Below are 13384 nucleotides of genomic sequence, written 5' to 3' on the forward strand. Positions count from 1 at the left end.
ACTTATTAACAATCAATCAATCAAATTATATTTGGATAGCCAACAATCACAGGTCACAATTTGACTGATAGGGCTTCACAAGGTGCAACATCATCTTCCCCTAACCCACAATGAACAGGGACAAAACAAGACACTTGAGGAGGCTGCTTAGGGATCCCTTGTATACAGATAAACATCTGGTAAAACTGATGGATTCATCAAGAAAATAATCTATAATGAAAATAATCAGCACTTGAACCCAGCAGATGCAGTGTAATGCATTTCTCAAGAAGAAAACAATGCAGCAGGTAGCAGGATGGTTGTGCGACACTTATTATTAAAAGACAAGTATCAAACAGCTGCACAGCCACACAAGCTACCACTATGACATAAATGAGTAACAACAGTGGGTCCCCTGCCCCCGGTTGGGAAACGTCTCTTCCATCAGGGCTTTACATGGAATATAAAACCCGCCATAGAGTGTTTTTCTCACCTGGTTGTCAAACTTCAGAGACTGGGTGCCCACGAGGAAACGGATGGCGTCAGTCTCAGCTGTCTGAGCAGTCAGAGCTCGTGCCTGAAAGGTAAACACACAGGTACATGACTGTACATCCACAATAAACAACCTGTTAATAACTACCGCGATGAGGTAACATTAAGTAAAACAGTCATATATGAAGCCAACAAAGTAAAGGGTATGGGTGTAACAGGGTGACACGGAGGAGAATAGCTAAGAAGGTCTCATTTGAGGGATATAATATAATATAATAGAGCTGAGCTAACGTTAGCTGTCAGTGTAGCATCAACATGTACCTGAAACTCGAGACCGTAGATGACAGGAGCGTCGTCCTCCATGTTGGGTTCGTTATGAAAATAAGCACTTCCTTATTCTTTTAAAAGCGTTGTCTCACGGGGGGGGGGGGACATGAAGTAAATATCAATAAGAAATTGTGCTGCGGACAGAACACAACACAACACAGGAGCTGCACAGCACTTCCGCGATTTGAAAAGAGGAGAAGCGCAACCGTGCGGGTAACGTACGTAGCGGAACTCGTGCGACGTTGCTTATCGGGTTGAATAGTGCGTAGAGGGCGTTGAGAATACCAAACACCGCTGCGGCGTCAGGTTTGTCAGCTGTGAGCCACCGTACATGTAGATTTCCCGTGGAGCTTCTCTCGCTGTCAGTCAGCTCTACGGTAAGAGAACCCCGTTGTTGTGTTTTATACTCTAGCTGTCATTGTGTAGCGCTGTGGTTAGCATAGCAGCATGTTCCGCTGCTTTTAAAGCGCGGCTAGCTCTCATTGAAGCGTGTGTGACACAGCTGCTAAGTTAGGTTAGGTTAGCTTAGCAGTCGGCTAATTTAGCAATAGCAGGATAGCTAACAACAACCATGCAACAACCTCTGCTTTACGCATTAACTGCTCGTTTCTTGATGAAACCGAAAGCTTGAAGTGAACCGAAGTGAACCGACCCTGCGTCTGAAACCGCAGCCCGGTGCTGTCGATAAGGGTTTGTCAGTATTTAGCATACAATTACAGGAAGTGACCAAGGCACCGTTGAGCAAGAATATTGAATAGTCACTGTTAATGTTAAAAGGTAAATTCCCTCTGTTTATATTGTCAGTGTCGGTAAGATGGAAAGTGGGGATGCTGCTGCTCAGCGGCCAGTCACCTTGGACATCACCGTGGAGGATGTAAAAACGGACGCTCCAGTCAGCCCAGAGCCAACGTCCCTCCAGATCCCCTCCAGAGACCTCGTCCTGCCCACGGAGGACAGCATCGACCTGGGTGGTGGAGAGTTTGCCTCTCCTCAGGAGGTCAGCATTGCCACACCTTCAGAGAGCCTGATGGAAAAGCTCAATGAGCAGATGATGGAGAGTGTCATGATTTCGGATTCGCCTTTAAACAGTGAGGAGAATGATGTGGCGCCCATTGACTCTTTTCTGGATGGAGAGGAGGAGGAGGAGAAGGAGGATGATGATGAGGAGGAGGAAAGGGAGAATGCAGGAGAGATCTCAGGAGACAAGCAGGAACTAAGTGAAACTGGACCGACTATAACTACTCTTCAAGTTCCAGTGGAGGGACATGAGGGAGGGGCTTCTGAGGAGGAAGTAGAAGAGGACACAAAAGAGCAGACAGACTCACAAGAGGATGCTGTGGCTTTTTTTTCACCTCTGGTTGACACACAGGATCCACAGATTGACCTTCAAAGTGAGGATCCAGCTACAGAGGAAGCCAGCGGGATGAGCCCAAAACACAAGCCTCTTCCAGTGTGCACCATATTCAGCCACGGGACCCATCCCAAGTCTCTGGTGCCTGATGGCTTCCAGCCCACCCTCATCAAGTCCCCCAGCTTTAGCATGGGGAGTGGTGGGGGAGGTGACGATGCTGTGACCCCCACCAAGTTAACAGCCCCTCTTGTATGCCAACCCAGCCCCAGCCTCAGTAAATTCTTCACCGACAATGGACAGACCAATCCAGCTACGGACTTCTTTGATTCATTTACTGCCCCCTCCGACTTCATCTCTGTTTCCAATCCCAATGCAGAGATTCCTCCGGGCGCCAGCCCTGCACCCATAGCCCCCACACCTGAGCGCCAGCTTTCTTCCACCTCCTCATCCATCTCCTCTGCTGCAGGGCCCTTGGACTCTGACACTCCCACCCTTATTACAGTGTTTGGCCCCGTCCCTACAGAAACAACCACTAAAACCCAACCTCCTACACCCCAAATAGTCCCAGCTCCAACTGCTCCACCTGCCTCAGTCCCAACCACTCTACCACAGCCCTTCAATCAGCTCCAAGCTGTATTCTCAGGCAATGATGACCCGTTTGCGACAGCGCTGAGCCTGAGTGAGGTGGATAGGCGCCATGATGCCTGGCAGCCATCTGAAGAGACCAGGAAGGTGCTGATCTCTGTGGCCACTCAGCAGTTCAGCCCAGCCTTTGTGGAGACCAGCAAACTTACCATGCCAGGACTCAAGTTTGATAACCTGCAGGTAGGACAAGCACACGGGCAGTAAAATACTACAACTGATGGGTTTTAGAACGGGAGAAAGTTCTCCTTTTACAGAGCCACTACACTAATTGAACACTTTGAAGTGGTGGCTGGTCATATCATTTAATTGAATGTATCTCACTATTATACAGAATAATTTTTCTCATTAAAAAAGCATATATTATTTAGAATCAGTGTCAACATTTGTTCTGAAACAGAAATTATTATAATAAGTATCATTAAGTTTAGGGATGCAGGAGGCAGGACATGACGTATACATGTCAAAGTGACAGGTCCAACACCCCTAACCAATCAGAAGCTGCAACGTCAGCAAACCCAGCACCAAAGTTGTCCTTAAAGTCCGGCCCCTGGACTTATGAGAAACGGGCACGTTGACATTTACATAAAGACCTATGTAATGTACCAGAGGATAGAAGTTATGCGTCTCCATAACTACCCATTAATATCTCTATTGTCCTAATTTCTGTGTCTGTGGCTGAGGGGTTAGAGTGGTCGTCCTCTAACCTGAAGGTCGGCAGTTCGATCCCCAGTCTGACCCATCTGCATGCCCAAGTATCCTTGGGCAAGATGCTGAACCCCGAATGGCCCCCCTAGAACAACAAAGTGCTGCAAATAGATGCACTGTATGAATGTGTGTGTGAATGGGTGAATGTAAAACTGTACTGTAAAGCGCTTTGAGTGGTCATCAAGACTAGAAAAGCGCTATATAAATACAAAACCATCTACCATTTACCATTTCTGTATTTTTGGATATGCCCCACATAGAGCTATAGATCAGCTCATGTGTGTAGGCTAGAAAAATGAACAACAACCGAGAAATCAAGTGATGAAACATACAATGCAGCTTAAGCTCTCTGTCCATCTCAAGCATGCTAACTAGAATAGTAAATGACTTGTGTTTAAGTCAGGTAAACGCTTAAGTAAAGATATCTGGCCCTCACTATTGTAGTACTCATGAAGGCCACTCCGGATTAACGTCTCATAAAGTGGCGTAAACTTGATGCAGCAATTAGAGGGTACAGCCATCCTGAAGCTCCTCTACAAGGAACATTCATTAACACAGCAAGTTTAGGGCAAAGTCAGTAAACCTCAGATTACAGATGAGGACATTTACAGTACAAAATTACCAATGTTTAAAATGTATTTGTTTCATTTTCTCACCTATAATTTGTGGAAACCCATACGGGCCGATTTACTCACAAAATGTGTCAAAATCCAGGACTGCTCTATCTGTTGTAGCCAGCAAAACATTTAATTTGCGGAAATTTCTGTACAAAAGAAAGTCAATAATTGTGTTTTCTTTGTTATTCAATTAATTCAATTATCAATCAACGAGACATTTGATCAAACCACCTGGAGGCGTTGAAAGGCTGCAGCTAACTTGATAACCAATTCAGTTTTAAAAAGTTATTAATTTGGGAGACTCGCCAAAGACAGGTAAAACTAAATTAGTGATCATTCATATGCAGACATCAGAATCTTTTTAATCTGTAAAATGAGTCCAGATCCAACAAATTGCTTGCTACATTTCCCTTAATGCAACTTTCATGATAGTGCAGGTGGTCTCACACTCTCGCTGGTGCTTTTGCAGTTGTGTAAGTTAGTTAGTTAGTTAGTTAGTTAGTTTGTTTGTTAGTTGATCTCAAGGAAAATGTAGGCGTCCAGTAGGTAACAAAACAGTCAAATACAAGAGCATAAAAATCTGGAGTAACTGACTCAGGCATTTGCATTCTCACAGAGGGATTTTTATCCATCAGTCTTGCACCTGCTCCAGCACTATTTATTACTGAGAAGACAGTTACCTGTAAATACACATGCATATGGCCTTCACTGCTCCTTCCACGCTCCTTCAATGCTCCTTCGACGCGCCTCCTTATCATGTTATTTTCTCATAAACATCCTCTGAGCTCGAGAGCAACATTTATCCGTAATAACCGCCCGGATGAAGCAACAATTTTACTTATTTATTCGGTTTAATCTTATGGTGTGTGTGTCCACCTCCCAGCTTTGATTGTGTTCATTATCCCCCCAGAATGTGTTTGAATGCATGCTTGAATAAATGAATAAGAATAAGTGATTTTCCGTCATCTTGCGGTTTTTGCCCACTAACCGTCTGTTTTCAACAAATTAGATCCACTCTCAGGCTGGATTCAACATGGCACTTTCTTCAGTCTGTTTTGTTCCTTTCCTCTTAGGGGTGGTTACTGTTTTACAATAATAGTGATAATAATATAATGTTACTTATGAAAATAAACTTTATTTATTTAGCACTTTTCCTAGGAATGTTACATAGTGCTTTCAAAGACAGAAATATAACCAGACAAGGCAATGCAAATAAAAAAGTATAAATAAAATCTTCTGTTAAGCAAAAGCTCTTTTTAAAGGGTTTTTCAAAAGAAGAGACTTGTGTCTGAGAGATTTTAGGCAGAGAGTTTCACAAAATGTGACCAGGGAGTAACAGGCAGAGCTCCATCCATGGATGTCAGTGGTCGAGAGGGCACACACCAGGTCAGTAAATCAAAGAGGCACTTAAAGGCCTAGGCCGTTTAAGGTCTTAAAAGTGAGCAATAAAAATTTAAAATCAATTTGAAATCTAACGGGGAGTGTAGATCTCGGCGTAGTGAGGCAAGAGCAGGGGTGATTTGATCGAGTCTTGGTCCCAGCAATGAATTGAGCAGGAGAGTTCAGAATGGGATGCGTTACCTTATAAATTCTTAGAAACCTGCATGATATTATCTGATAGGCTGCCAAGATTAGGGGATGAAGTTTAGGGAAAGAGCTCATGGACGACCAGACCACAATCCACTCCACAGAGTTACCCCAAATAACATGTCGACATCGGATATGTCTATATCGCAGATAGTACACATAAAAATGCCAGCGTGGCGACACTCTCCAGGCTCTTCATGTATTCTGCTGTGTTATTTTGCATTTTATTGAACGTGAGTGTGTTTCTTGATGCAGGGTGACGCTGTGAAAGACCTAATGCTTCGTTTCCTGGGAGAACAGGCAGCCATGAAGCGTCAAGTTCTCAACTCCAACTCCGTGGAGCAGTCGTTCACAGGCCTCAAACAACTCATCGTAAGTCTCTCACTGTACTTTTGTGTGCATGGGTCACCCGGAGAAGTTCTGTTCTGAGGATCAGTGTGAAATGGAACCTGATAAGGGATAAAAAGAAAGCCATGTTCTTTAAAAATCTTTTCATTAATTAAACGTATTTCTTTTTCCAAGGAGGTTATGTTTTCACCCTTGTCTGCTTGTTTGTCGTAAGGATTGGAAGGATGTGGTATGGGTCAGGAACAACCTGGGGCTGATCCGTATCGGGGCGAATCCAGGATTTTCTTTTCACTTTCTTTAGCAAGGCAATATATGGCATTTTTCGACATTTTCAGCAAATTCTCGAAGAATGATTAATAGATCGTTATGAAAAAACATCGGAGATTTTTTTGTCTGTGATACTTATGAATGTGTGTGAAATTTGGTGCAGATCCAAATAAAAATCCAGATCTGTGGAATTAAAGTGAGCTTTCATAAGGAGACTGCTGGGTCTTGGCGGAGGTTTGCATTCAACTATTCTAGTTCATATGTTATTTCTGGATTTGTGAGGTTTGCATACAGTTGAAGCAAACTGCTAGTTTGGCAGTCCATTATTTTTCTTGGCGGTGTGTGGTTTACATGCTCACTTGTGCCCGATTTTGACTTGTCATTTTACACAAGGTAGCTATTCTCAACATTCATAGTTTCTTGACAATTGAAATTTCTATATCTCTCAATAAAGACTATGTCATATGGTTGGAAGATCCAGGTCAAGCAACTCAATCAACAGCTTCTTCGCTTGTTCAGCTCAAATTGTGTATTAATAAAGCGAATACATTTGGACCATTTTTAATGGGGACATATTGTGAAAATTCCACTTTTGTAGTGCTTCTACACGTTAATTTGGGTATCTGGCATTTCTACCGTCCCAAAAACTCTGGAAAAAAAACACTCCCGCAATTAGTTGTTGTTCCTCTATTTCAGAAACGACACGCTAGTGTGCATCGAATGGGATTACGACCGAAATAAACGTCATAGTCAGACCATGCCCATGTAGGGAGTCTGGCAACATGGCCTTGGACGAGCGAGCTAACGCTAGCCGGGGAGCCGGGCTCGCTGCTGCTACCCGTCAGACATTTAAGTAGCCGCATTAACAAGGGACCCCCGGGACACTTCTAAACGTTGACTCAACAGTGTGGAAGGATGCTGCTGCTGCTGCGCCAGCTCAGGCTCCCACTGCTCCCACTGCGGTGCTGCGCTGGGGAGCTGGAGCTCTCGCAGCAAGGCTCACCGGGGGTTAGGGGGGCGGGGCACTCAAAACAGGTCAATCTGAGGAGGGCTGTTTTAAACAAGGTAAAAAGGGTGCTGTTTTAAATGATCCTTGTGGTTTTTTGACCAAAATATGTTACAGACATTTCATTAAGACCCCAAGGAATCATATCAACTGTGGTAAAATGGGCATAATATGTCCCCTTTAAGTCTTAATAACTCAGCAGGTGCTTTGATGATCTTCTGGCGGTAAATGAGAACCATATGCAGGTCACTACAGATTTACATCCTGTGGCGTCTGCAGCTTGTCTGACCTTTCCAACAGTCGGTGACTTACCTGAAACTGCTGGGTGGTTCAGCTTTATAGCGGACTGAAAACGGTGAATCGTTCCTCTACTCTACTTATACATCTTCTCCTACCAAGCTCCGAGCTCCATCCATCTCTCCAGCCTTCGTGCCTTCCCTCCATCATAATTTCTGACCCACAAATGACCCTGAGAGATGGTTGTTATTTAAAACATATGCACAGCAGCAGCAGACAGCGTGATGGAGTGAGCGGTTGAGGAGAGGAGGAGGAGGAGGGGGGGGGGGGCTGGAGTGGAGAGGTGGAGATCCACTCGGCTCACACGTTCTTTTCTCCTGCTGTGTCTATGTATTATGCATGGGATTGGTGTGCATATTTCAAGGGCCTTCCGGACTCTGTGTACATACATACATACATACATACACATACATACATACACACACATACACACAAGATGGTGCTTGTATTCAACTGCACTATATTGTGTGTGTGTGTGTGTGTGTGTGTGTGTGTGTGTGTGTGTGTGTGTGTGTGTGTGTGTGTGTGTGTGTGTGTGTGTGTGTGTGTGTCTGGTGTGTGTGTGTGTGTGTGTGTGTGTGTGTGTGTGTGTGTGTGTGTAAGAGGATCACACACTGTCTGCCAATTGGTGTGGGTGGTTCCCTGGAGGAAGAGGAGAGAGAAAAGAAAGACTGTGAGCCAGAAAGGTAACACGGGCCTACAGGAGAGATGTCATGGAATGACAAGCAAAAAAGAAATGGAAAGCAAATGTTGTGTGCGAGGAGGACTTCACCTGACCCTGAAGCACACACACAGGCCAACTTTTGGCTGTTCCCGGCCTCCACGTGAGATAGGACCTACTATTGATTAAATTTTGGTTTCTTGATTATTTTAACTAGTTTAAGTTGAACACTGGCTACTTAGGATTCAAAAAATGGAAAAATAAGCCTCATTTCAGAAATATCAACGCAACACTGCTATATTTCAATTTAAAATAACACCCCAAAGATTACTTTGATGGTACACTGACTTGCAATATGTAACTTTGGTGAGCAGATTCGATCTCCTGTGAGAGCTGCAGTTTAAATAGTCAGAACCAGGCCCAGCAAGTTCAAGATTATTGCCGAACTGTTGATCTACAGATGTAGAAGTCATTAAAAAACATATTTTATCACTGTGATAACAGATGAAGAATTCTAAACAATGTTTGGTGTATTTGTTAAAGCGGCAGCTCTTCTGGTTCAGGAAGCCAGGGATCATGGGTAATATCCACCGTTCGGTTGTGTTTCAGTTCAGTGAGTGGGACAATGCAGTCAGAGCTCCGATTTGTTTTTGCTCAGCATGAAAACCACTTCATCACTTGGACACAGAGCCCAACAGAATTACTCACCACACATGACGCCAGAGGGCGCTGTTGCTGAGTAAAAGTTGCATACTGTTGCTTTAAAATAGTGCAATTCAATTTTAGTTTAGGTATAGATTACAAGTTATAGATTTATCTAGTAAGTATCCAGGGATTTCGTTTGAAATGACTTGTAAAAAAAACTACGACATCCCTCTTTGTCTCCTCCAATTTAGTTATTCAGTGTGGTTTTGAGTACCACATACTGAATGTCATACCCAGGTCCATTTTATTGTTACTTTTTTACAGAGGAGAAAAAAACTTTGCCTTTTCTGTCCGATAAACAACATAACTTGAGGTACGGCTTCTAAATTACCATTAAAGGATCTGACATAAAAACTGCCCGGTAATGAGAAATATCTTGACAGATGAAAAACAAGCATTTGCTGCCTACATTTAGGATTTTAAATTGTGTTCAGTCAGGTTTAGTTTTTTTGTAGTTTACCTGTGCTTCCTGTCCCCTTTTATCTTTCCTTGGCTCTCGGATCTTGTCAAATCGCTCTTCTTCTCCCAAAGCTGAATGCGGATTGATGCTGTTGGTGTTTTATTTTTCCTCTATGTGTGTGAAAGAAGTAAACACAGGGTCAGTCGGTAAAACTATGCAAATGTTATCAGCCTATAGCGGTCTAAATTATATTATATAGTGGTACCTCATTTTAAGAAGCTTTTCAACTCTTTACACATGCTGAATTTGGAGGCATTTCAACTCGTCAGATCATGTCTGGGGATGAAAGGTACTGTGCTACAATCAGTTCCCTATAGTAAATCTCTCTTGTTACTTGTATCACACTCTGGTGGATTCCGCTGCCTGCATGGTTTGTTGATATAATCAAAGAATCCTTGTGTTGACAGGATCAGCAGCCGGTGATCCGTTTTCTCACCATTGTAATATCATATCTCTGCAGCACCACAGTACAGTTATTTATAAGACTTATATTCTATACAACTTGGTTAATTTACCTATAGTTGATACGCTGGTGATTAGTATTTCTGTTCCACTTGTCCCCCCAAAAACAAAAAATGTCTTGGATAGAAAGACGAGCCTAAATGTTCACCCCTGCAGTGCAAGTTTTTGTATTTGAGCTGTCATGCCTGTGTGTGATTGTTTTCACATGCCAGGGTTATCATATGTGTGTTTACACTCTTAAAACATGTTTCTTGTGCGTGCGTGCGTGCGTGCGTGCGTGCGTGCGTGCGTGCGTGCGTGCGTGTGTGTGTGTGTTGTGGAACTCTGCTATGAGCTGGCAGAATGAGTCATGCTGCAGAGCCAGAGTGTGACTGCACCCACTGCCACTGCATACTCCCCATTTTTATACATATACAAAAGCATATGCAATGAATGACAATGTATAGTGAATACAACTTGAAGAGGCTGCATTCCCCCCCCCCCTCTCTCTATCTCTCTGTCTTTTATCTCTTCGTATGTGTCCCCCTCATCTGGTAAATGTGGACCCCACTAGGACTCTGTAGGAGAGCTGCCATTACACACACACAGACACACTCAGTGCTTCTCTCTGATGAATCTTCATGTAGAGTGAGAGTGCTACATAATGTAGCACTGTTACACACTGCTGAGAAGGATCTTTAGAAATATTTCAATACATCTCTGGGAAAATAGTTGGACCACCACGCTGCGCTCTCTGCTTTCATGCAATTCGCAGGCTCTGAAAAAGAATCATCATATTTAAAGCAATTGAAGATCATTTTTGTTATGAATGATTCAGTCTCTATTACTTTAAGTCCACTGCACATTCAAACTGGATCGAGTGAATGTTTACAATGTTTCATTGATAAATGATTACTCAATGTCATAATTGTTGTTGATAAGAAGTTCTTTCAATCAGTTTATGAATTGAAGGATAGAAAAGTCAGAAGTAACAAATAAAGGAGTTTATTGTATGCGAGAGGAAATTACTGCATTTGCAAAACCACTGTAATTAAAATGGCAGTTACTGTGGTTTCCAGCTTGTTGCTTTGTTGCCCTTCCTTAAATACTTTCTAGAGACACATAAACCTTTTGATGCAATTCAATTAAATGCTTTCATACAGACATTTTATCTTGATTTTCATCAGGTTTCCCACAAGGCTTTGTCAGTTAGGTAAACACAATGAGGCCACAGTTTTATCAACCAGTTTAGTTGGACTCAGAGGACTGATTTACAGCTGTTAGACTCCGTTAAATTATTCAGTAACTGTCTCTAATTGAGTCATTATTCATCTTCATTGACGGGACGATCCAGATTTCTTAAAAGTTCTTAGAAAAAGGTGCCATGCACACAGAGCATACCGACGAGGACATCTTCTTGGAAAGACGACTAAATCGAGAGCCATTGGTGATCAGGGCTGAGGTTAATGTTCTTTTAAGAAAAACACTGTGCTTTCGACGGCAGAATTTACAAATGACGTCCTGCCTTTTGAATGCTCTACCTATACAACATCCCTCACCTGAATATTACAGCTATTTTCCTGTTAATTTGAACGCATTGACCCAGACAATGTCCTGCTGCATTCTTCAACTGTGAAAGGCAAACTATATGAAAAATGCCTCCACCCAACTTTATAGACATTTACTAGAGTTTAAATCTGAAAGAATTATAGCTTTCTTTCTTTTGAATGTTTTCTAGTTGTTTGTCTCTGTTTTATACCTTTTGAATTGCAGTGATTTAAATATTATATTATGAAAGTAGTACTGTCTGATTGTCTGACTGCGTGTAGCACCATTGGACTGTGACGTTATTCTGCTCTTCTGTCCTAGATCATACTTTGGTGAGTACAATGGTATCATAAACTATAAAAAATAATTGGAACTTAAGCAGGATCTTAATATCTTTACAATAAAATCAAAAAGCATTTCTTTTAGAAAAGGTTGTTTATTGAGGTTTTGATGTTCTATGAACCAAGTTTATTAAGATATATCTGCCAACCATCTCCCTCTGCCTTTGTCTTCCCTATGACCTCTGCCTCCCCTCCTGCCCTCGATGTGGTGTGGTCAGCAGTGGGCTAATCTCTGGCTCAGCACCACCCGGGGTTGGCTTCATCTGTCTCTCTCATTAGCAATCACCCCCCCCAAATCCTCCCTGTCTCCTCCTACTCGTCCTTCCCTCCTTCTCCTTCATCTCTGTCTTCAACTCTCTCTCTGCTCCTTCTGTACTTCCCACCGGAGACTCTGTCTTTCCTCCCACAGCATGATGCTGTCTGGGCCCGGGGCCAACATATATGTGTGTGTCTTGGTGTGTGTGTGTGTGTTTGAGATAGAGAGAGATGTGATTGTGAGAGAGAGAGACCCACCTTGGCTGGGTCAGACAGACACACCCCCATATCACTGCAACAACCCAGCTGCTGCATTGCACTTTGATATCATTGCTGTAACCTTTACTCGTCATTATCATAACCTTTTTACATAGCTGTCATTTCTTCCACCAGTTACACTTGCAGGCTGAGCTGTGGGTAATGCACCATCAGCTTTTGTAGTGCTGAAGGGCATGTTTAAACCTTAGTGGTGCTTGTTCTCACCTGGATCTGTTTACGTTGGCTGCAGCTATAAGATCAGAGTCAGGCCGGTTAAGTGTAGATGGAGTAAAGTCTTTTAGTTGAGCCATCAGAATAATTTTAGCTTGTCACAACTTGGGATTTTTTTTATTTTGGTTTTTACTATCATTTGTATTTGCACGATTCAAAAATGCTTCTCAACTGTGCCAAGTTGTAGTTATCAAGAGCAACATTGGCATCAAAACATGCCTGAGGGTTTTCCATTCTATTTAGCTAAAAAGGCATATGCATATTAACAATATGGCAATGGTGGACCTGACAAACAATATGCCACTTGCAGTTCATTTCTTGTAAACAACATAGGACAGTTTTTATTCACCTGTCATGGCACTCCATCCAATACTTGCAAGGGCATTTTAGTTAAAACCATATATGTAAAGTTATATGTAAACTAGAGGTAGTTAAAGCTACAGTAAATGTTTAATTTATACAAACTCTTATCCTCTTTCAGGTTATGAGCAAAACATGGATAATTTGGCAGATTTTAAATTTTTTTTTATCTTCATGACTTCGATCAAAGTGCGTCTCAATTGGTCATGTTTTAACTCCTCCCCCCCCAACCTCTGTGATGTCTGAATTGAGTACTGCATCCAAACATTTTGTTTCACTGCCAAAAGGGAGTGATAAGTTATGCATTTTCTGAAATTTCCTCTCAACTTTTTTTTACAAATACTGTCGCTTTTAATTTTTTTTACAAAAGAATTGCCATTGTCTCCATTTCCATCCTTCCATCTCAGTATTAACACTTCTACATTCAGATGTGTTCGGAAAACTCATCTTCACTGTCTAACAGTTAGTGTTTCATTGTATTTCCAGATCTCAGCAATGCCTTT

At 42.5% G+C, this 13384-nt stretch overlaps 2 protein-coding genes across 2 annotated transcripts in view; one reads left to right on the plus strand and one right to left on the minus strand.

Annotated features, from left to right (window-relative positions):
• The window catches only part of eipr1 (EARP complex and GARP complex interacting protein 1), a 56447-nt gene extending 55502 nt beyond the window's left edge, over positions 1-945 (minus strand). The window contains exons 1-2 of the mRNA XM_062397691.1: positions 793-945; positions 473-556 (exon numbers count right to left, since the gene is read on the minus strand). Of these exons, the coding sequence (XP_062253675.1) occupies positions 473-556; positions 793-834 (126 nt within the window). The 5' untranslated portion in view covers positions 835-945. The remainder of the gene's footprint in view (positions 1-472; positions 557-792) is intronic.
• Positions 946-1131: 186 nt separating this feature from the next.
• The window catches only part of trappc12 (trafficking protein particle complex subunit 12), a 33338-nt gene continuing 21085 nt past the window's right edge, over positions 1132-13384 (plus strand). The window contains exons 1-3 of the mRNA XM_062396799.1: positions 1132-1175; positions 1603-2974; positions 5959-6075. Of these exons, the coding sequence (XP_062252783.1) occupies positions 1613-2974; positions 5959-6075 (1479 nt within the window). The 5' untranslated portion in view covers positions 1132-1175; positions 1603-1612. The remainder of the gene's footprint in view (positions 1176-1602; positions 2975-5958; positions 6076-13384) is intronic.

The sequence above is a fragment of the Platichthys flesus genome, chromosome 10, assembly GCF_949316205.1.
Source record: "Platichthys flesus chromosome 10, fPlaFle2.1, whole genome shotgun sequence".
Taxonomy (NCBI): domain Eukaryota; kingdom Metazoa; phylum Chordata; class Actinopteri; order Pleuronectiformes; family Pleuronectidae; genus Platichthys; species Platichthys flesus.